Genomic DNA, 22,959 nt, shown 5'->3' with positions numbered 1-22,959 from the left:
TGTTGTTGCTCATGATGATGATGATAACATGAACATATTTTACAGTAAATCCCATTATTTTAAACAACTAATCTTGATTTTTGCCATTCAAACGGTCAATAAGAATCCCCAGCTCCTGCACAATCTCACACTTGGCTACAACATCCATGACAACTATGCCAGCACCCTTGCTACTTCAGAAGCCTTGCTGGATATGCTCTCTACTGGAGAAGCCAATGTTCCCAACTACAGCTGTGGAAGAAAGGAAAACCTTCTGGCTCTTGTTGATGGAGCCAAAAGGGAAACCTCCATTCAGATATCAACATTAGTAGACACCTACAAAGTTCCACAGGTTTGTGTGTGACCAGTAACTTTTTGATGAACTAGTTGGGATATCCAACTTGTTGGAAGATATATAGAAGATCTTTTTTGAAGTTTCTTTTTTGTGCTGTTCAAGGTTGTTGCAGTGTGCTTGCGCTTGTAGTAATAATAATAGTACTCTCTAATAGCAATCTCATAAGGACAGTGCTTTTCCCTCATAATATTAATACATATTAATTGTTAATATTAATCAAAATTAATAAGTTACAGTGATCAACCGTAATAATAAAATTAATATTTCTCTTGTAATTTTCAAAATTCTAACTCCTGTTTCTCTTATTTAACCATCGACAACATAGATCCCATGCCTCAAAATATTCAGTGTCTTCCTTTTCTTTAATTTCAAATGTTAGTTTATTCATTTTTGTACATGCTAAAAATTTTGTTCTGTGGGGATCTCCTCTCCCTTCCAATGTTGTATGAACACTATTCTGGCCACTGTTAGTACATGTATTATTAAATATACATTCCTTTTACTGCATTTGTTTGGCAATTAACACTGTGCTTGTTTAAATAATGCCCAAACAAGGAAAAACCATGACCACTTCCACTCATACTGACATGGAAAATAACCAAATTAAAAAATGTGAGCAAACTTCACTCCCTGTTAGTACTATTGAAGTTACCTAGTTTGGTAATGTAGGCTTCAAATATTCTCCTTCATCAATTCTGTGATTATTAATAAATGAAACTCAAATGTATGGCCTTTGAAAATGACATCGTAGTCATAGATGGCTGGTTGATGATGAGCCAATAGAATAAATTATCTTTCCTTATCTCATGGTAGTTTACTTTGATACTGGATTGAAGTTCTCTCTTTGTCAAAGGAACTGATTTAGAAGAAGGCCATAAATGAATTTGCTGCTTAAATTTAAAAAAAAAACACACACCATAGCATTCTAGCTTCATTACCTCAACGTATTCCACTCTATAATGGCAAGGTTACCCAAATACTCTCATATAGAGCTGATGTTGGTACTTAAAATATAGCATGACTAGAACACAGAAAACCACAGCATATGAAAAGTATTTTATGGGTGGATAAAAGGACTTTAGCTGCTTCCCTCAGAGCTGATATGAGAATTTATACACTTTGCTCTTTGTCTAAAATCAGGAAATATATTTCATAGTCTAAAATTAAAGCTATGGAAAATGAGAGAATCCAAAAATCCGATCTTTTACAAACAAACAAAAATTTAATTAAACACCTTTTGGTTTGTACAATTGAGAAATTGTATCAGGAACTTTGGTGTCTCTGTTTGTCTGTGCAACTGGAGAATGATCTTAAAAAAGAGAATGGAGAATGATCTACAAAAAGAAATCTATGGCCACCATCATTCGGGTTGGCACTCTGAATGGGATGAGGCTCTATAAATGGACCTTCCAAATTTCTATGCAAACATGCACAAACATGTTAGGATGGTATTTACTTGAGCAAGATTTCAGGAGTTGGACATAATGCTTAGTTATGGAAGATTTAACCAAACCCTTTATAGTGAAGATGCTTGTTCTCCAGAGATAGTAGAAATAACATTTATTCCAATGTCAATTTATAAGGAAGGAGGGATAAATATATTGGACTGTACAATGAAGTATTGAGGTCCTTATATTAATAATAAACATATTTCTTGTGTCAGAGTTCACAAACAAAATATAATGGAGGCAATCATTTGAACAAAACTGTTGAGTTGAGTCGATGATGTTACAGTGATGTTATTCATTCAGTTATGTCTGACTATTGGCAATTTTATGGGACAGATCTTTCAATCTTTCACTGCTTCTTTGAGTTGTTCTATGCTGTGATTGGTGTCAGCTTTGATGGTATCCAGCCACCTGTTCTTTGGTGGCCTGGTTTCCTTTGCTGCTAACATGGTACAAAAATATGGTTTGCATTCTTCATTCTTATTCTTTTTTAACTTTTTAAAAAAATTTAGGTACCCCCTATTATCTTGATAGTGTGCAATTAATAATATATGTGTCCCTATAATAAAATAAGGATGTAGTGGCTCAGTGGCTAAGATGTTGAGCTTGTCAATCAAAAAGGTCAGCAGTTTGGTGGTTCGAATCCCTAGCACCGTGTAACAGAGTGAGCGCCCATTACTTGTCCCACCTTCTGCCAACTTAGCAGTTTGAAAGCATGTAAAAATGCAAGTAGAAATATAGGAATCACTTTGGTGGGAAGGTAACAGTGTTTCATGTCCCTTCGGCATTTAGTCATGCTGGCCACATGACCATGGAGATGTCTTCAGAAAGTGCTGGCTCTTCAGCTTTGTAATGGAGATGAGTGCTGCCTCCTAGAGCTGGAAATGACTAGCGTATATGTGCAAGGGGAACCTTTACCTTTACCTTAATAAAATATAATTCTGTATTTTATAATTCTATAATTCATTATAGAATTCTATAATTATAATTCTATAATTCATTCTAAGATGTTATTGAATAGCAATTTGGATTTATTACAATCTAGTATTTTGGACTTCCTTTGAACCCAAATATAGCATAGCATTCTTCATTATTATTTTCAGATCAGAGATGCCATTGTTTCAGAGGCTCTGAATGATAGAAGTCAATTTCCTTTTTTCCACAGGATCCTTCCTCCAAAAGGGATCACATATCCAGCAATTGTCCAACTGCTCCTCCATTTCAGATGGACCTTGATCAGTCTCCTTACTTCAGACACAGATGAAGGAGAGGATTTTCACTCCTATGCTTGGCAGGAATGGGATTTGTGTAGTTATATCACAACGATTCACAGCAACTGGACAGAGCACCCCTCAGGGAGGCCCTCTCTAAGTGGAGACAAGTCAACATCTTTGTGAACATACATAGAAAGTGTTAACCTTTGGTACAGAATTCGTCCTTTCCAGTTAACATTTGAAGGTGTGCCAGGATCTATTGAAGGGAAAGTCTGGATCGTGGAAAGCATTGAGCATTTGGTATTGGGACAGCCAAGTCTTTGCAAATATGTCCATAGCATCTGGAGCTTTGCTTTTCAGGAAAAGAAAAAGGCAGGAGATGGTCCCTTTGGAACCAAACTCTTTGTGCAATTGGAAAATAGATATTTTCGATGTTCTATTTCAAAGCATGTTTTTTCTGTCAAAGGTCGGAAAAGATGCAGCCAGAGAGCACTACTGAGGGCCGTAGAGGAAAGGAGAAGGATATGGATCTCTTTTCACCTCCATCTGCACAGTGTTATTAGGACTCTGGCCTATGCCTTGAAAGCTGCATATTCGTCCAGATCCAGGAGGAGAAGCAAGAAGGGCCAAGAGAAGATGGAGACTCTGATGCTGCAGACGTAAGTTTGGGGTTCCTACCAGGAACCATGAAACTCCAAAGGAGAGTGTCAACCCTCTTATGCTATGAAATGTCAACAGCTTGGCCAAGCTAATCACTCAGGAAACAATATTGTGGGAATCAGGGATAAGAGATTTCGACTGAACCCTAGCAAGACCAAATGGCTTCAGCTTTATGGATCTTCAGTTTCCATAATTTAGCATATTTAGTTCTGGATGAGTTGCACAGCTTATGAACCCACACGAGCACAAATACACCTACTTGTGACCCAACAAAATTGTGTCCAGGTCTCTGATTCCAATCTACCTTTGAGAAAATTCTGCTTCACTCATCCAAAGCATTCAGAGATATTCACAGTTTGCTATATGTTTAAGATCAGATTGAAAAGGGGAAGTCATATTTACTAAGAAATGAATATTCATTTCTATCACAATGACAAAAGACGTTGTTTTTGTCTGCTTTTTCCAGAAACAATAGAATAGAATAGAATAGAATAGAATAGAATAGAATAGAATAGAATAGAATAGAATAGAATAGAATAACAGAGTTGGAAGGGACCTTGGAGGTCTTCTAGTCCAAACATCTGCCTAGGCAGGAAACCCTACACCACTTCAGACAAATGGTTATCCAAAATCTTTTAAAAACTTCCAGTGTTGGAGCATTCATAACTTCTGGAGGCAAGTTGTTTAAATTCAAAGGCTGTTAGGAGCCATGGTGGTACAGTGGTTTGAATGCAGTATAGCACGCTGATTCTGCTGCCAGGAGTCTGATACAGAGGTGGTATTCAGCAGCTTCTGACCAGTTCTGGAAAACCACTAGTGGAAATTTTGAGAAGTTCAGAGAACTGGCAAATACCACCTCTGACTGGAGATTTTACAGTAGCCTTCCCCTGCCACGTCCACCAAGCCATGCCCACAGAACTGGTAGTAAAAACATTTGAATGGTCTGATCCTCACTGGCACTCAGTGTGATGACCCAGGGCATGGAAGAAAAATAACAAAGTTACCAAAGTAGATAAATTCCCTTTAATGCCTCCAACTTGGTCCAAAATGTCCAATTATCCTTGGCGGGAGAACAAACTCTTCCAAAAACAGTCTATAAAGGGAAGAAATGCAGTCCGAACCCCAAATACACATAAATAAAAAACCAACTCAAACCATGCTGAAATAATTAACAGGACAGACAGGATAATAACTGCAGACTTCCAAAAGATAATGAGGCACACACAGTTGAGAGGACACCAAAACCCAGATAAGCTTCAACAAAGATAATGCACACTTTGCTTCCAGCAACTTCGCCATGCGCAGTTTTCTCTCTTAAACAGACTTCCTAGCTGCATCCCATGAAGGGGATCAGGGCCCTTTTGTCCCCTGTAAACCATGTTGCTCTCTTATCCATTCCTCCCTGCATGCCCTAGGATGAAGAGCGGGGTGGACCTGGGTCTTCCTCTGAATGGCCAGCCAGCCTGTGCCCTTCCCCAGTTTCCTCCAGAGCCACTGGAGCCACACTCTTATTCCCTGTCAGCTGTTCCACCTCTCCCTCAGAATCAGATTCCAACTGGGGCATGACACTCAGCCTTCCATCCTTCTGAGGTCAGTAAAATGAGGACCCAGATTCATGGAGGCAATATGCTGACTCTGTAAACTGCTTAGAAAGTGGGATAACATACTATGAAGTGGTATATAAATCTAAATTCTATTATTTGCCAGAATTATTATTTGACAAGTTTGGGGATTACTTCACTCTGAATCCACTTTTCAGTGTTATATTTGACATCAAATGTTCTTTTCTATTGAGATTTGACCTTAGAAGAATGATGTAGCACTTGGGGATGAAGATGCAGCCCAGCAGGCCAGCACTGGAGGCCAAAATAGAAAAAACTTGCACAGCCACCATGTATTTCCCCTTGGTACTCAAGTAGGTGGGCACAAAAGTAACCCAGACACTGCAGAAGACCAACATGCTGAAGGTGATCATCTTGGCTTCATTGAAGACTCCAGGGAGGTTCCTGGCCAGAAAAGCCATTAGGAAGCAGATGGTGGCCAGTAAGCCCATGTAGCCCAGGACTCCATAAAACATGGTGACAGAGCCTTCATTGCATTGCAGGATGATCTCTCCAGGCTGGGAGTGCAGGTCAGAATCAGGGAATGGTGGAGAAGTGCCCAAATAGATGCTGCAAATGATAACTTGGAGGCCAGTGCAAGAAAAGACAATGAAGTTGGCCAGACCCTTTCCTAGCCATCTCTGCCATTTATTTCCTGGTTTTGTGGCCAAGAAGGCTAATACCACCATGATTGTTTTGCCCAAGACCGCCGAGACAGCAAGTGAGAACACAATGCTAAAGGCTGTTTGTCGGAGAGGGCAGTTAGCTTTCGTTGGCTGGCCAAGGAACAGGAAGAAGGTCAGGAAGGAAAGTAGAAGGGAAGCTAGAAGGATGTAGGAGAGATCCCGATTGTTGGCTTTGACAATTGGAGTTTCCTGGAATTTAATTAAGATTATCAAGATAAAGCCTGTGATTAAAGAAAGGAACAAAGCAAGGGAAGCCAGGATGATTCCCAGATTTTCTTGATAGGATAGGAAGGTTTTAATCTTGCAGACACAATTGTTTTTCTGGATGTTTGGATACTGATCTTCTGGACATCTGCTGCATTTTTCTGCATCTGAAAAAGAGGGCTAATAAATTTTCCTATACAGCTTTACTTTGATTCGTTAGATGTCTAGGCGATAGTGTTGGTGAAATTGGTGATGGTAGTGTGAACAATTTTGTGTAGAGGAAGTCAATATATAGTACAAATGGAGATCCAAAGACCCAATGAGTTGGGGGCTCCCCTTCAGGACTCAAGTAGTCTTAGCAATGTCATAGTTTAATGTTGGATTGGAGTTAGGGAATTTCCTTGGGAAATCTGATGAGAAAAAAATCTGCTAGTGTTTTTTGCTTCTTCCTTTTACTCCAGTTAGAAGGGAACAAATTGCCAGGGAAGGAAGGAAGGAAGGAAGGAAGGAAGGAAGGAAGGAAGGAAGGAAGGAAGGAAGGAAAACAGATGAGAATGAAAAGGAGAAAGGGAGCAAGGGAATAAGGAGATGAGGGAGGGAAACAGATGGGAATGAAAAGGAGGGAGGGAGCGAGGGAATAGAAGATAAAGGAGGGAGGGAAATGGATGGAAATGAAAAGGAGGAAGGGAGCAAGGGAATGAGGAGATCAGAGAAGGAAGGAAGGAAGGAAGGAAGGAAGGAAGGAAGGAAGGAAGGAAGGAAGGAAGGAAGGAAGGAAGGAAGGAAAGGAGCCATTTTGGAGAGTGGGATAGTCTGGATTTTGTGAACTAGCAAGAAAGATGTGGGAGATGAGCAGGTTGAGCCCAAAGGCGGGGTCAAATGCACCATCAGTTTGGAGTCTCTTTGCCCCTGTAAGAAATCTAAATCCAACCTTCCTTGAAATCCATTGACTCTTATCTACCACCAATTTGCTTTGACCCTTAATGGTTTAGGTAGCATGTGTATAGGTAGCATGAAATAAAACTTGCAGTACTTTTGAACACTACCCTAGTTCCTAATTTCTTATACATGACAGAAAAGTTGAAAATGAAAATTGCTTGTCTTGTGGCTCCTCAGGATATCTGAAGCCATAAACTTTGGCTGCCACATTGAAGTGGTGTCCATAGACATGGATAATTGTAGGACAAGGGTGTCAAACTCATGGTGTCACATCATCACTTGATGTATCATGACTTTTCCCCCTTCACTAAACCAGGGGTGGGCATGGTCAGCACATGAAGCGTCCAGTTTGCAGGCCATGAATTTGACACCCCTTTTGTAGGAAGACCTGATCAAAGTAATTATATTATATCTTGGACATTCTGCCTCTTCAGCCAAAAGAGATGTATAAAAGAGAAGTATAAGTGTATAAGAGAGATGTCAGCGCTCCAACAAATCCACTCTCATTCAAATCAAAAGTCTCTAGCTACATCTCAGAAAAAGTAAATTGGTTTATTAGAAATTGCCATGTTGGCATGTGACTGGGTGCAGCCGATACTAAATTACATCATACATTTCCCCCTTGACCCTGGTCTTCCCCCTACCCCCTGGATGTGACTTCTCCAATGGGACACGTTCATCTCCAAGAGTCATTTATTATGCTCTCCAATAGTCTTCTTATGCTCCAACAACTTTAGGCTGCCGAGGTGATTATTTAGGCATTTCAAAAATTCCTTGTTTTCCCCCACTCCCTTTGTCTGGAAGCTAAAAAGACCAAAGCTTTTTAGCTGACACATGAAAGATGCATGTTGAAGACGAAAAGAAAGAGATGTCACCTTTCTAATAATGCTAAGGCCTCCTTATTCCAGTATCTTTTCATGTCCTGTCCCCCAGTTTAATTTCCAAGGACATTTCTTATCCTTCATTATTAAACATATTATACATATTATAAAGTGGATATTTTAAAAGCCAAATTTTTGCTGATGTTATCCAAACCTCTGCCCCTTTCTCTTGGTCACAGACCTGCCTTGGTGGAGATGGATCCTTCTGCACAAGGATGACAGTCATAGCAGCAGATGGGCTTCTCCTCCTGAGTTACCTTCATGAATCCAGGAACACAGCTTTCCACACATTGGGAAGGAGGCAGGGTCTGGGCAGAGAAAGGAGAGAAATCCAGAAAATAAATTTCTTTCCAGAAAGAAGGCAAAGGAGAAAGGGATTGGTGATTTCTAGAGGAAGGTTCAGCTTGGCTAAATTTGAAGGCGATAAAATCTTGAATCTCATTAAGTTGAACAGGCTGCCTCAGGGGTCGACAACCTTAAACACTCAAAGAGCCATTTGGACCCATTTCCCACAGAAAAGAAAACACTAGGAGCCCATAATTTAACAACTGGTGTGACTGGGTTGGCGTGGCCAACTCACTCCCACCCAGTCACCTCCTGCTCTGGAATATGGATCCAGTCTCCATCCCCTGCCATCATCCTTCTCTTCTCAGGCCAGGCGAGTAGTATAGGGGAGAGGAAGGGCCAGCCAAATGGTGGGATCAGCTGGCAGGGAGCCACAGCAGAGGGCCAAAAGAGCAGCATGTGGCTCCAGAGATGCAGGTTGCAGACCCCTGGGCTCCCTGAAGCTTTCCTGTAGATCATCTCTTCTAACTTTTCACACATGATGATTTCTAGATTTGAACATTTTGTATTAAATACTGAATAGAAGGTTTCTTCTAAGAAAAAGCATAGAAATCACTTCCCACTGTGGCTCAAATCTTCCTCCCTTTTCACAAGTCTAATATGCTCTTTATTGGAATAGTTGAGGATGCATTTCTCATGGACATCTAATTAATGAATATTTAGTCTTCCTGGGACACTGTCCTTTTTAGACTGACATTCAGAGGCATTTCTTGCCCCAAGAGTGTGATCTTCTAGGTAAGAACATCAAGAAAAGTGAAATTAAGATTTAACCCCACCTTCTTCAACCCTTCCATCTCTGCAGCAGCATTCTGGTGGATCATAACCTTGAAATCCAAAGATCCTTGTTTTTCTAGACTCCCAAAGATAACTCTCCTAAAGGATTTGTTGACCATAGCCTCCCACTTCACAATATCCAGGTTTGCTGAGAGGTCTCCTTTCTCTTCCAAAAACATTCCATTTATGGAGTTATTGTAATACTGAAAGTTTTGAAGAAAGAAATTGAGCTGCAATAGAAGAAAAACTGGCTATATTTAGACAGGACATTCTAAATTCAATGGCTAACTCTAACCTTAATTTACTTCAAATTTACATGATCTAGACAAACAAGGTGAGCTATGACAGAGAGAAAATTGGATAGGCTTTAAGATGGTATTACCCAAATCCAGATTCCCTGTGGTATCTGTTTCTTGAGTAGCTTACCTAAACGGGCTGAAATTATCCTTAATATCAAGTCACAGTTTCTTTCTCACCTCTCCTTCTGGCTGTGCACTATGTCATCTCTTCTCCATGTCTCCCTATAACTGTTCCCTTCCTACTTCCTTCCCCTCCTTTCCCTTCCCTTCCCTTCCCCTCCTTCCCTTCCTTCCTTCCACAACAACAGAATAACAGAATTGGAAGGTACCTTGGAGGTCTTCTAGTCCAATCCCCTGCTCAGGCAGGAAACTCTATACCATTTCACATAAATGGTTATCCAATATCTTCTTTAAAATGTCCAGTGCTAGAACACTCACAATTTCTGGAGTCAAGTTATTCCACTGATTAATTGTTCTGTCAGGAAATTTCTCCTCAGTTCTAGGTTGCTTCTCTCCTTGATTAGTTTTCACCCATGGCTTCTTGTCCTGCCTTCAGGTGCTTTGGAGAATAGCTTGACTCCATCTTCTTTGTGGCAGCCCTTCAAATATTGGAACACTGGTATCATGTCTTTCCTAGTCCTTCTTTTCATTAAACTAGACATATCTAATGCCAGTAAATATTTTTTATGTTTTAGCTTCCAGTCCCCTAATCATTCTTCTTGCTCTTTTTTGTACTCTTTCTAGAATCTCAATATCTTTCCTTTCCTTCTTTCCTTTCTGCTTTCCTCTCATAATGGAGTTGATACATTGCAACAAACAGGAAAGGAGCGAAAGGAATGAAAGAAAGACAGAACTGGAAAGTTGGGGTTCATTTTATTTTTCATAGTCAAAATAAATCAGTTTTTCAAAAATAACTGCCTACTTTTTTCACTTCTGAAATGGATTCTGAGACAGAAAAAAAATACCTGCCATCCTTTCAGCTTTGGTGTTTCCATGTTTTGACCCCCTTTGATCCTTGTCCTCTTAGAACTAGCCATAGAGGCTGCATGGATGGCTTGTGCCACAGCCCAGATTGTGTTATAAGTTAAATAGCCATCCAGAGACTGGATCACATTGCTGTTTTCCTGGGACAGAGACTCCAGTTCTTCTGTCTCCCTGCAACGTCTCCAGACTTTCATAGAAAAGGTATCCTTGGAGTATGAACATGTAAAGGATGTTTCTGCTATGTTTTTGATGAAATAGTAAAAATCCACAGGCAAAAGAGACTTTGCCATTTGGCTTCCCTTAATAAGGAAGGAAAAAATGCTGTCAATGAATTGAAACGGAAACTTCAAACCCATAAAATAGATGGTGAGGTCCCAACAAATCGTTGTAATCATCACTTTTCCTATAAAAGGTTGTTCAAAGAATTTAAATACTATTCGTAGAATGCTAACACCCCCAGTGATCATATCTTTATCTGCAGCATAAAGAAAAACATTCACTTGTCTCCAACTGTGATACGGATTCTGATCAATGCGTTTCTTACGGTAAGATGTGGAAAAGGTTTCTGCTATAACTGGACAAATGTCATTCCTCATCAGCATGGAAGTCATTGTCCTCATGAAATTCTGCCCATTGTCAGTGTCTGGTGCCATTAGACCAACCAAGGTCCACTGAAAATGTAAGAGCAGCTTGACCATCCCTGGAAACTGGAATCCCTCAGCAGGAAGCATTGGGTGGAAGAAAGGAAATCTAACTTTATCGCTCAGAATCTCGGCAGCAAAATTGTAACTGACCTGAAAAGGAATGAAAAGATGGTAGAACAGAATGGAATAGAATATGGAATATGGAATATGGAATAGAATAGCAGAGTTGGAAGGAACCTTGGAGATCTTCTAGTCCAACCCTCTGATTAGGCAGGAAACTCTATACCATTTCAGACAAATGGTTATCTAATCTCTTCCTTAAAAGTTCCAGTATTGGAGTATTTACAACTTCTGGAGGCAAGTTGTTCCACTGATTGATTGTTCTAACTGTTAGGAAGGAGAGGTTACTTCTGTCCTTGATTAGTTTCCATCCGTTTTTTCTTGTCCTGCCTTCAGGTGCTTTGGAGAATAGCTTGACTCTCTCTTCTTTGTGGCAGTCCCTGAGATATTGGAACACTGCTATCACGTCATCTCTAGTCCTTCATTTCATTAAACTAGACATACCCAATTCCATCAACCCTTCCTGTCATGTTTTAGTCTCCAGTCCCCTAATTGTCTTTGTTGCTCCTCTCCACATTGTTTTTAGAGTCACATTGTGGCAAACAAAACTGGATGCAGTATTCCAAGTGTGGCTTTACCAAGTATTTTAAACTTTACATGCAAAATTAAACATGTATCCTTCTTGTAATGACACTCTTCTCTTAATTTACAACTGAGGATCTCTAATTGAATGTCACACAACAGAAAATGATATCCCAAACAAAGACACACCTGTGGTATTTTATAGGTTCTCAACATGGTTGAAATCTGGATGGAGATGTCAGTATCAGCCCTTTCCAGAACAGCCAGTACGTTTCTCTGCCTTCCACAGTTGTAGTTGGGAATCTTGGTCTCTCCATCTGAAAGTAGCCCCAGCAAAGCATCTGCAGTCTTTCCTGCATGGTAATAGTTTTCATAAATGCTGTAGCCCAAGGTGATGTTGGGTAAGATCTGGCAATCCTGGTTGATTTTCTGGATGGCAAAAAGGAAGAACAGGATTTTCCAATCTTCAGTCACTAATTTTCTACAAGTATAAATGTACATAATCAATTAAAGAAAGATTGTATTTAATCATGTATGTGTGTGTATTACAACATTCTAGAAGTTTAATGTAAAAGTACATTAAAAAACCAAAATACTATGTAAATAATATATAGAGTAGAGTAGAGTAGAGTAGAGTAGAATAGAATAGAATAGAATAGAATAGAATAGAATAGAATAGAATAGAATAGAATAGCAGAGTTGGAAGGGACCTTGGAGGTCTTCTAGTCCAACCTCCTGCTGAGACAGGAAACTCAATACCATTTCAGACAAATGGTTATCCAATCTCTTCTAAAAAACTTCCACTGTTGGATCATTCACAACTTCTGGTGGCAAGTTGTTCCACTGATTAATAGTTCTAACTGCCAGGAAATTTCTCCATTCTAAGTTGCTTCTCTATTTGATTAGTTTCCATCCACTGTTCTTGTCCTGCCTTCAGGTGCTTTGGAGAATGACTCCCTCTTCTTTGTGGTAGTCCCTGAGTTATCAGAACACTGCTGTCATATCACTGTTAGTCCCTCTTTTCATTAAGCCAGACATACCCAATAATCTGTAATGTACATTGGGTAGGAAGTATCCCTAGAAATCCCAAATATTCGAAAGGACAGTTTTGTTTATGCTGGATATGCATACGCTCTTGAGGTTGCTAGCATGCTTACGCTCTTACTGAAATGTTGGACTGACTTTAAACATTCTTCCCATTTCTCTTCTCATTAATAGCAATAGCACTTAGACTTATATACTGGTGTATAGATCTATATGCCTTACAGACCTCTCTAAACAGTTTACACAGTCAGCCTCTCACCCCACAACAAGCTTGGTCCTCAATTTTACCAACCTCGGAAGGATGAGTCAACCCTGAGCTGGTAGGACTTGAACTGCCAAAGTGTTGGTAGTCAGGAGTCAACAGAAGTAACCTGAACTACTGCATTCTAAGCATTGTGCCACCATTGCCCATAACCTTCTCAAATACTTCACAGTAGTTTAACCTAATCTCCCAATTTAATATAGATTCATTAATGATAAAGTTAGAAAGGATCATTGGCACACTATCAACAAAACCAACAAGTTATCAAATTCTGGAAATGTTTAGATTTTAAAGTCCCTTATCAAACATTTTACCAAAAGCAAAAAATATATTGGAGAAAAATACATACATGGTTGGAAAAAATGACAAGACAAAATATAGATCTGAAACCTGAAATACTTTTGCTGGGCAAAAGAAGAAATCCCGACAGATGAAAACATAATTAAAAAAAATATTAGAATGTGCAGAGATGGATAGACTAACATTGACAATTAAGAAAAAGAAGGAAACTGAATATTTTTTGACATGGGATTTGTTTTATCAATGGTTGGCTAATAGAACAGAAATTGAAAATATGGAAATATCAGAAAAGAACTAATGTTATAAGAGAGATTTGTTAAAATGGATAAGCAAACATTATTATTATAGAATTAATATCAATGTAATGACTACTGCTGTAAATATTTTGATCATTATTTTCTAAAATAACATGTACCCAGGCAACACACTGTTCAACTGAAATTGAAATTTTATAGATTATAACATTATTTGTAGCTCAGGGTTAAAATGAGGGGTCGTTAGTGCCCTTTGAGTTTGGTTGTTTTCTTGCAGACATTTCATTATCCAAACTAGGTAACATGATTAGTGAAAATCTGCAAGGAAACACCAAGCTCAGAGGGCACCAAGGACTGCTCACCTTAGGAGTTGTTCAGAAAAGGAATTGCTGTAATTCAGTGCATGAAAATGAACCTACATGTGTGCTTGGGATGAAGGAGTTGTGGTGAAGCTTAATGGCCGAAGAAAAACCTTAACTGTAGAGACCATGGCACCAATGAGAAATTCTCCTGGCCTGTAATGGTTCTTTGACTCCAACTTTGCCCTCTTTGGACTCAGGAGGTTTTGGGGATCGAGCCTCCCATGGACTGGCTGGGGCCTCTGAAGCAGGATGAGAAGCAACATGACTAGTTGTGCTGATGGAGCCTCCAGTTCTGTGTTTATTTTCTTTTATGTACACTGAGAGCATTTGCACCAAGACAAATTCTTTGTGAGTTCAATCACTGTGAGTTCAGTAAAGAATTCTATTCTATTCTATTTTGAACAAAGAATAACAAGAAAGGAAGAAAGCAAAGACTTCCAAGACAAAATCTTCAGGGACCTTCCTAATCCAGAGTCCAGCAGAGTCTTCAAAGCTGAAAGTGGATTAAACAAAGCTTCTGTCCGCCCTAAAAGCCTTCCCAGGTTGTCTCTGTCTCCAGACTCATTTAAATCTCCGCTCAAGACTTTCCAGTGCCATGACATCAGCCCACAAACCCTAGTGGGATATTGAGGAGAAAGCCTGTTATTGATATCTTTGTGGCAAAAGTTCTGAAAGTCTGTAGAAATACCTTGAGAGATGTGTGGCAAGACTACAAACAAGTTACTATGATTTAAATTATAACAAGGAGGTGAGATGTCACTTCTCTGAATTCTGAATGAGTCAACAGGCAGATGCTCTCTAGGGAAAGTTGCAGATGGGGTTCAAACTTTTAAGAGGAGCCAATAAGTGAGCCTTCTCATCAAAGTTTTCTCACTCAGAAAATATTACTGTTTCTATCTGTTTGACCCTCTTTCTCCTGATTGTGTTGTGAGTTTATTGCAAGGTGTCTGTGGTTCAATATATTGTTATCAGGGGTGGGATTTGACCAGTTCTCACCTATTCACTAGAACTGGTTGTTAACATTCTAAGCAGTTCAGAGAACTGGTTGTTAGAAGAAATTACTGGCCTAATCCTGTAAGGAAGGCAAGAAGGAAACATTCTGGTGTTGCTTACAGAAACTGCCTCTCTGTTAATCCCTTATTACATTCTTGGCAGGATCAGACTTCATGTCTCTGGAACTTCTCTGGAGTTTTTTTTTCCCTTCCTTTGCTGGTACTTTGCTTGTGTGGAGTGACCATTGAAAAAAGTGACTTATGACCATTTTTGACACTTACAACTGTTGCAGCATCCCCACAGTCACGAGAGGCCAGGCGAGGAAATGCGTGCCTCAATGTGAATGATATTGAGTTGGCCATGACCAGCCAGTAACATGAGCACCAAGCCATGTCACATGACCACCAAGCCACGCCTACCAACTAAGCCACGCCCACAGAACCAGTCGTTAAAAAATTTGAATCCCACCCCTGGTTGTTATCATTATAACAGAATAACAGAGTTGGAAGGGATCTTGGAAGTTGTGATATGTAAAAATTACATATTAAGGATTAAACCTGTGAAAATGAGAAACATAAGTAATGCCATATTTATCCTATTAATGAGCTATGGCAATATTACTGGAATATTATATAATCATAAAAACAAGGCTGTTTGTGTTCTGTAAAAATGTCAAATTTCTGGCTTAAACATGAAAATGTCAAACCTTTGGCAGAGATATTTGTAAAATATTCAGCAGGTCACCTTGACCTGATGGAACTGTATAATGAACTATTGTCTTGTTTGCTAAAATTAAGAAATGCTGATATTCACAACAGGAAAAGAGAAGCCATTAGAAGGGGGTTTCCAAGATATGAGATAAGTGGGTGCTGTTTAGTGGAAAAATACCAGTAGATATAGGTGCTTACCAGAGAGAAACAGGAAAAAGGTGACAAGAATGAAACCTTGTATGAAGAAAAGTATAAATGTATTTACCCAGCCTATGAGCAGGATCTCCATTCTCCTATCTTTGAGGAGAGGGGGTCCATTTTTTTGGCCTTTGCAAACGCTGAATAAACAAGCTTTTATGGTTCCTGGCTTCGTGTCTCTTTTTTGGTATTTATCACAGAAGTCTTCAGGTCCAACCCCCACACACACTCAGGCAGGAAACCCTCTACCATTTCAGACAAATGGTTGTCCAATGTCTTCCTAAAAATATCCAATGTTGGAGTACAACAACTTCTGGAGGCAACTCAGTCCACTGATTAATTGTTCTAACTGTCAGGAAATTATTAGTTATCATTTGTATGTTGCTCATCTCACCAATAAAATGATTCTGGGTGACTGATGAACAGTAAAAGGATAACAATTATTTTTTAAGAAGCTATATAAAAATGAAAATTAAGGAGACAGTGTCAACCCTGAAGCTGCCCTGGCTGTAGCCATTTTCTTTTCTGTAGTTTGTTTGTTTTCTCTATTGGGATTTCTTTTCACATGGCTTCAAGCTTGACACAGCTTGGAGCTGATGGAAGGTAGAGATAGATGAGGTTTTGTAGCCAAAACAAGATAGTTCTCTCATGAGTGAAGGACTGTGATGACCTGGGGCATGGCACAAAAATAACAAAGTCACAAAATTAGATACATTCCCTTTAATACCTCCAACTTGGCCCCCAGTGTCCAGTTATCCTTGGCTGGAGATCAAACTCTTCCAAAAACAATCTACAAAGGGAAGAAATGCAGTCTGAAACCAAAGTAGAGATAAATTAGAAATAAAAAAAAACCAACACAAACCAAGCTGAAGTAATTAACACAATAGGCCAGGATAATAAATTGTAGGCTTCCAAAAGATAACAAAGCACACACAATTGGGAGGATGCCAAAACCCAGATAAGCCTTGACAAAGATAATGCACACTTTGCTTCCAGCAAGGTGCTGTGTGCAAATGCTCTTCTTATATCCTGTTCTCCCAGCTGCAACTAATGAAAGGGATCAGGGCCCTTTCTCTCCCATAAGCCATGTTGCTCCCAGGATTAACATTTCAAACAATTTTCAAGAAAGGACTTAAAATGGCAAATAGAAGATTTTAAAAAGGTGAATTGCTTTTGACAGCGGCGGGGCTTTGAACCGAGAAAGGAAGAAGCTGGAGAAGGAATCATCTAATCAATTTGGATAAGTATATTTTGATTTTATATTGGCACTAATAAAGCTGAACTATAGATCGTTAAAGAGAAAATTTAATATCAATTGAATTTGATCTTTTTGGAAGATTGTGGTTTAAAAAGCTCTGAATAATTGGGAAGAAAAAACAGAGGGGGTGTGGACTTGTCAGAACAAAGTGTGCCATCTGAGTTAAATCTAACTTGTTTTTCTTTCAAAAAACTCTGTTTCTTAAAACTGTAAGGAAAATTGATACAATAAAACAAGAACTTTGAAAAATTGAAATATCGAAACAAAGAAAGAAACAGGAAGATTCTGCCCTTGGATTAATTGTTGATGCTGATATGGATTTGGCATTGGATTAACTGAGGATTAAAACTTAAGAGGAAAAAAATAAAAGCTGACTGTTGGAAATTAACTTTAAAGACACTATTTGGACTAAATTGCTAATTAGAAAGCTGTAAAATGGCAATATCTCTTCTGGTATTAAAAATGGAACTTAGAAACACAAAAGAAATATTACAAGAATGAGGTGAAATGCTGGGCTTTGCTTTAAAATTCATTGAAAATGCTATTGCAGAGTATGAACAACAAAGACAAAGGACAGAAGAGGAGGTGGAGCAAAGCATAGAAGGGGCCATCTTTAATTACCATCAAGAACAAAGAACTCTGGAAAGAAAGAGGAAAAGAGTTGGAAATAAATATTGAAGATTTGGGAAATTGAGTATCTGGAAATATCCAGAAAATTAAAAAAGGGAAAAAAGAATCAGCAGAAATTCAAAGGGCGGAAGGGAGTTATAAATAGAGAGTGGGATAAAAACTGGAGTGAAAGAATAAAGGGGAAAATACAAGAGGAAAGAAGGGATATGAAACAGGATTTGGGAACAAAGAAATGTGGGAATTCTAAAGAAATGGGAAAAATGTTTAATTAGACATAGAGATAATGGCTGAATTTGGAGTGAGGATTCTGCAGGGTGCTGGGGGGGTAACATAAATAAATTTGTAGTTGTGAAATGGGACATATAGATTGATAAAATGGAAAATAGAACTGCTATTTTTGATAATGGAATTCAATGCTCTTTTCCTTTAGAGATAATAATGGAATATGTTTAATAATGGAATATATTTATTAAATATATTGAAATATTTTAAATCTTTTAAATATACTGAAATAAATGAAATGATATAGGAGGAGAGATGAAATGGAATTAATATCAGGGTTTAAGATTAAATGAGTAGATTAATATGTCCTTTTTTTCTGAAATTGTAGATAAACCTTTTGAAATTAAAAAGGGGAAACCATGCAGAATCTGATTTATATATGTTATGTAGAAGAAACCATCAGAGACATAGGTGGCAATTGGATGGCGAACCAATTGAACAGGTTAATTCCTTTGTATATTTGGGCGTAACTTTTTCCAAGACTGGATCTTGGGCCTGCCATCATCAACGGAGTACATTTAGAGCAAAAGCCCATTTGAATTTTTTGCTCAAACTAAAAAAAACATAGTTATACAGGGTCCTTAGTCCCATTCATCAAGGTTTATAAGGCTAAGGTTACCACAATGCTCTTGTATGGAGCAGAAATTTGGGGTCTTTACTCAAGCACAATCCTAGAACAAACACAGTCCCAGCATTTGAGATATATTTTGGGTGTAGACCCAAGAACACCTGCTGCAGCAGTTAGAGCTGAATTGGCAATTTATACAATTCAGGCATTATCTACAATTAGAGTTTATGACTACAGGTGCAAAGTTAATGAAATGGAGACTGATAGACTACCCAAATTATGCCTACTAGAGCAAATAAAACTACGATCACAAATCTCCTGGATCATTAAACTAACCAATTTTGTAAGAAGCTGTGGTCTTCCTATCTCTTGTGTAACAGGAGAACAATCTTAAAATAAGAGTTGCCCAAAGAATTAAGGATATAGATGCACAAATTGATATAGCTATCCTTAGTAAGGAAGGTAACCTGAAATGGTTGAGTAAATACAAATGTACTTTCCAAGTAGATAGCTACTTGAAGTCACAACTCCCAAAACATCTTAGGGAGATATTCACGAGAGAAAGATTTGAACAGCTTGACACAATGGTTAGATACGGGAGATTTCATGCAATATCATACAATGAGCGTCTCTGCATTTGCAGAGCAGCAGAGGTAGAGGACCTGGCTCACATCCTGTTTGACTGTTGCCTGTATAAGAGGATGAGAGACAGGTACCTTGGTCATATATCAGACGAATGACCCATTGGGATACCCATATCAAAATAACTTACCTTATGTCTGGCCAGAACTTGAAAATAACATTTAAAGTAGCACAGTATTTAAACAAAATGATTTGGTTGAGATCTGTATATGTGGATTGATTGGGGTAGATTGCAAGGGCGACTCCGAAATATAATGTTATTATATTTTATCTATATCTTAAATTATTGTACATTATTACAACTTTATTTTGGATTGTATTTTATTACTATTTCATCTTAAATCATATTTTGTCTAGATTCCATTTTAAATTTTATTTTATCAAGTTCCATTTTAAACAGTATTTTATCAAATTTCATTTTGTATTGCTGTTATTAAATTTTAGTAACAAATTGTTGCTGGAACTTTGCACTTTGACATGGCCCAAGGGCTAATCAATAAAGACTTATTATTATTACACACTGCTCAAAAAAATAAAGGAAACACAAAAATAAGACATCCTAGATCTGAATGAATGAAATATTCTTATTAAATACTTTGTTCATTACATAGTTGAATGTGCTGACAACAAAATCACACAAAAATTATAATTAGGTTTGGCAGCTCTCATGGATCTTGGTTCACGTTGTTTTTTTGGCTTCCTCCTTTCCACCTACTGCACCGTCTTCCTTTTCAGTCATCATTTGGCAGTCCTCTTGGAATTCAATTAGTGAAATTTCTTTTTCTGCCTCTTCCTGTTTCCCTCTGAAAAATTTTGTATAAAATGATTCAGCTTTCTCAATTGAATCAATTCTGTATCTCTGTTCTTGCCATATGAACATTGAACCTTCTGGAATCAGCCATCTAAAATTCACCTCTTTTTAAAGTAGCAATTTGGTCAAGAATTGGTATTCTCTTCTCATCTCTCTCACTCTTCTGGGTACTTGTTTCAAAACCACAATCTCCTTATCTTTATATTTCAATGTTTTCTCTTTTGCCACTTGCAATATTTGTGTTTTAATGGCTTTCTTTGTAAATCTAATGTGAACTTCTCTTGGTAGGCTATTTCTCATTGCGTATCTTGTGAAAACTCAATAGACCTCATCTATTCCATCCATCATCTTCTCTTCAGTTATTTCCAAAGCTTCAGCCAATATTTCTATCATTACCTCCGCTAGATTTTGTCCTTTTTCTTCCTCTATGTTTTGGAATCTAAGATAAAATTCTGATCTGTCCATCTCCCATCTCAGCACACCACTTTTATCTTGTTCAACCACAATTAATCTGTTATCAATGTCTCCAATCTTCTTATCTCTTTGTTTATCTTCTTCTTCAATTTTTAGTAGTCTCTCATCATACTTCATCATCATTTGTTGGATGTTCTCAACTTTTTCATCAGTTTTCCCTGTTCTTTGTTTAATGTTCTCTGTTCTTTGTTCGATATTCTCTATTCTCTTTTCAATATTCTCTGATCTTGTTTGAATGCTTTGAATTCCTTGCATAATCATCTGCAGGGTCACTTTTTCTTTTTCTTGTTCTTCCTCTTGCCTTAACATTGTCTGTATTGAACGTTGTCCTCCAGATAGTGGGGAGGAGGAAGTAGAAGTTGAAGAACCAGGAGCTGTTAATTTCCTACTCATTTCAAACAATTCAAAATCTTCAGGTTCTTCTAGACCTTAATCCAATTGTGGAGTAATCAATTGCAATTCCAAATAAAAATAGTAGGGAAACAGAAGCCAAATAGTAATAATAATTAAAAAAGAGTTTCTTCAGGTTCTTGTATACCTTAATCCAATCGATTGGTTAGATAACAATAAAAATTCAAAAATGAAGGAAAAAACCATAAACATACACAGAAGAGAAAAAGTTGTAAAATCCTAATAAAGACAGAAAAGTGAGGAATAAAAAGCTCCCCCCAAAAGAGGAAAAATTCTTCAGATTCTTCAACACCTTAATCCAATTAAGGGGTCTCAAATATAAAAGGCTGCATAAGAGAAAAAGGAAAAAAAAAGCCAGGAAGATAAAAAGAAAGAAAAACCCAGTATTGGAGGTAGATGGGGGGAAAAAAAGCAAGCATAAAAATTTAACTTCCAAAGACAAGGAAAAAGAAAAAAGCAAAGACAAGCTCCAAAGAACTAAAATTCCAAATAGCTATTTCAAAAAGTAAACTGTTGAGGAGGGGTAGCACAGTTTAGGAAAAATCAAAAGAACACACTGCACTTTGTTTAGTTATCCAAGGCTCTTGTTATAACACTCTTCTCCAAAAACTTATCACCTTTATCTTTTCCTATAAACTTCAACACCAGACTTCAGCTGTTAATAGAAACCCAGAAGAGCACCTGCAATAATACTCGCCCATGCTCTTCCCTCTATCTTATCAAATAGCAATGTTCTTGAAAAAAAGTCTCAGTTCTTTCTTTCTCAGATTTGTCTGGTCACAAGAGAAATAGAATATTTCCAAGCCTCTAGTTGGCAGTGTTACAAAGTTTCTTTGCTTTCACTTTCCCCCTCCTTTAAAAAAAAGAAATAACTAAAAGGGAGTCTCTAGCCTAAAATGTTACAAAATCTTTCTTTTCCTTAGGGTGTCCTTTCAGATCTTAGAATAAAGAAAAAGTTCTCACCAAACTGGCACACTCTCTCTTTCTGTTCTCTTTCGTTTCGGAGCTGTCCCAACTTCAGCAGCTTTAATGGCTGCCTCTTTGCTGCTGGCAAGAAGAGCTTCTTCTGGATCTACCAGGGACTTTGCAGTGTCCCTGGAATCAACAGGATGCACTCTTCACTTTCACCATCTCTTCGGGATGGTTTAGATCCGATAGGACCATCCAGGAGCAAAGATATTGGCAGCGATCTCAGACCTCCAAGACCGCAGGCTGTATCGTCGTGACGCCAGCTCCGCCCTCGCTACAGGATGATCCAACTTTGATTTAATGTCCTTAAAACAAGTCAAAATGAGGCTCAGTAGCATGTGTGGCCTCAGTAGTGTGTGTGGCCTCCACGTACCTCCCTACAATGCCTGGGCATATTCCTGATGAGGTGGCAGATGGTCTCCTGAGGGATCTCCTCCCACACCTGGACTAAAGCATCCCCCAACTCCTAGACAGTATGTGGTGCAATGTGGCATTGGTGGATGGAGTGAAACATGATGTCCCAGATGTGCTCAGTTGGATTCAGGTCTGGGGAATAGGTGGGCCAGTCCATAGCATCAATGCCTTCATCTTGCAGGAACTGCTGACATACTCCAGCCATATGCGATCTAGTAGTGTCTTGCATTAGGAGGAACCCAGGGCCAACCGCACCTGCATATGGTCTCACAACGGGTCTGAGGATCTCATCTCGGTACCTAATGGCAGTCAGGCTACCTCTGGCGAGCACATGGAGGGCTGTGCGCCCCCCTAAAGAAATGCCACCACACACCATTATTGACCCACTGCCAAACTGGTCATGCTGGAGGATGTTGCAGGCAGCAGAACGTTCTCCACGGCATCTCCAGACCCTGTCACATCTGTCACATGTCCTCAGTGTGAACCTTCTTTCATCTGTGAAGAGCACAGAGGGCCAGTGGTGAATTTGCCAATCTTGGTGTTCTCTGGCAAATGCCAAACATCCTGCATGGTGTTGGGCTGTAAGCCCAACCCCCCACATGTGGACATCAGGCCCTCATACCACCCTCATGGGGTCTGTTTCTGACCATTTGAGCAGCCACATGCACATTTGTGGCCTGCTGGAGGTCATTTTGCAGGGCTCTGGCAGTGCTCCTCCTGTC

The 22,959-nt window shown here is 38.8% G+C and overlaps 1 protein-coding gene across 1 annotated transcript; it reads right to left on the bottom strand.

Annotated features, from left to right (window-relative positions):
* Nucleotides 1-3,488: 3,488 nt before the first annotated feature.
* Nucleotides 3,489-14,140, bottom strand: LOC113451821 (vomeronasal type-2 receptor 26-like). The gene is made up of 7 exons (XM_087923118.1): nucleotides 13,935-14,140; nucleotides 11,845-12,136; nucleotides 10,351-11,163; nucleotides 9,089-9,316; nucleotides 8,149-8,275; nucleotides 5,619-6,164; nucleotides 3,489-3,670 (listed from the first exon to the last, which is right to left on the bottom strand). Exons 1-7 carry the CDS (start codon nucleotides 14,138-14,140, stop codon nucleotides 3,489-3,491), a joined length of 2,394 nt encoding a protein of 797 aa, XP_087779244.1.
* Between the last annotated feature and the right edge of the window lie 8,819 nt (nucleotides 14,141-22,959).

This window comes from Pseudonaja textilis, chromosome 2 (assembly GCF_049901715.1).
Source record: "Pseudonaja textilis isolate UNSWEBS1 chromosome 2, rPseTex1.2, whole genome shotgun sequence".
NCBI lineage: Eukaryota > Metazoa > Chordata > Lepidosauria > Squamata > Elapidae > Pseudonaja > Pseudonaja textilis.
This window is presented reverse-complemented; position numbering and strand designations above follow the sequence as displayed.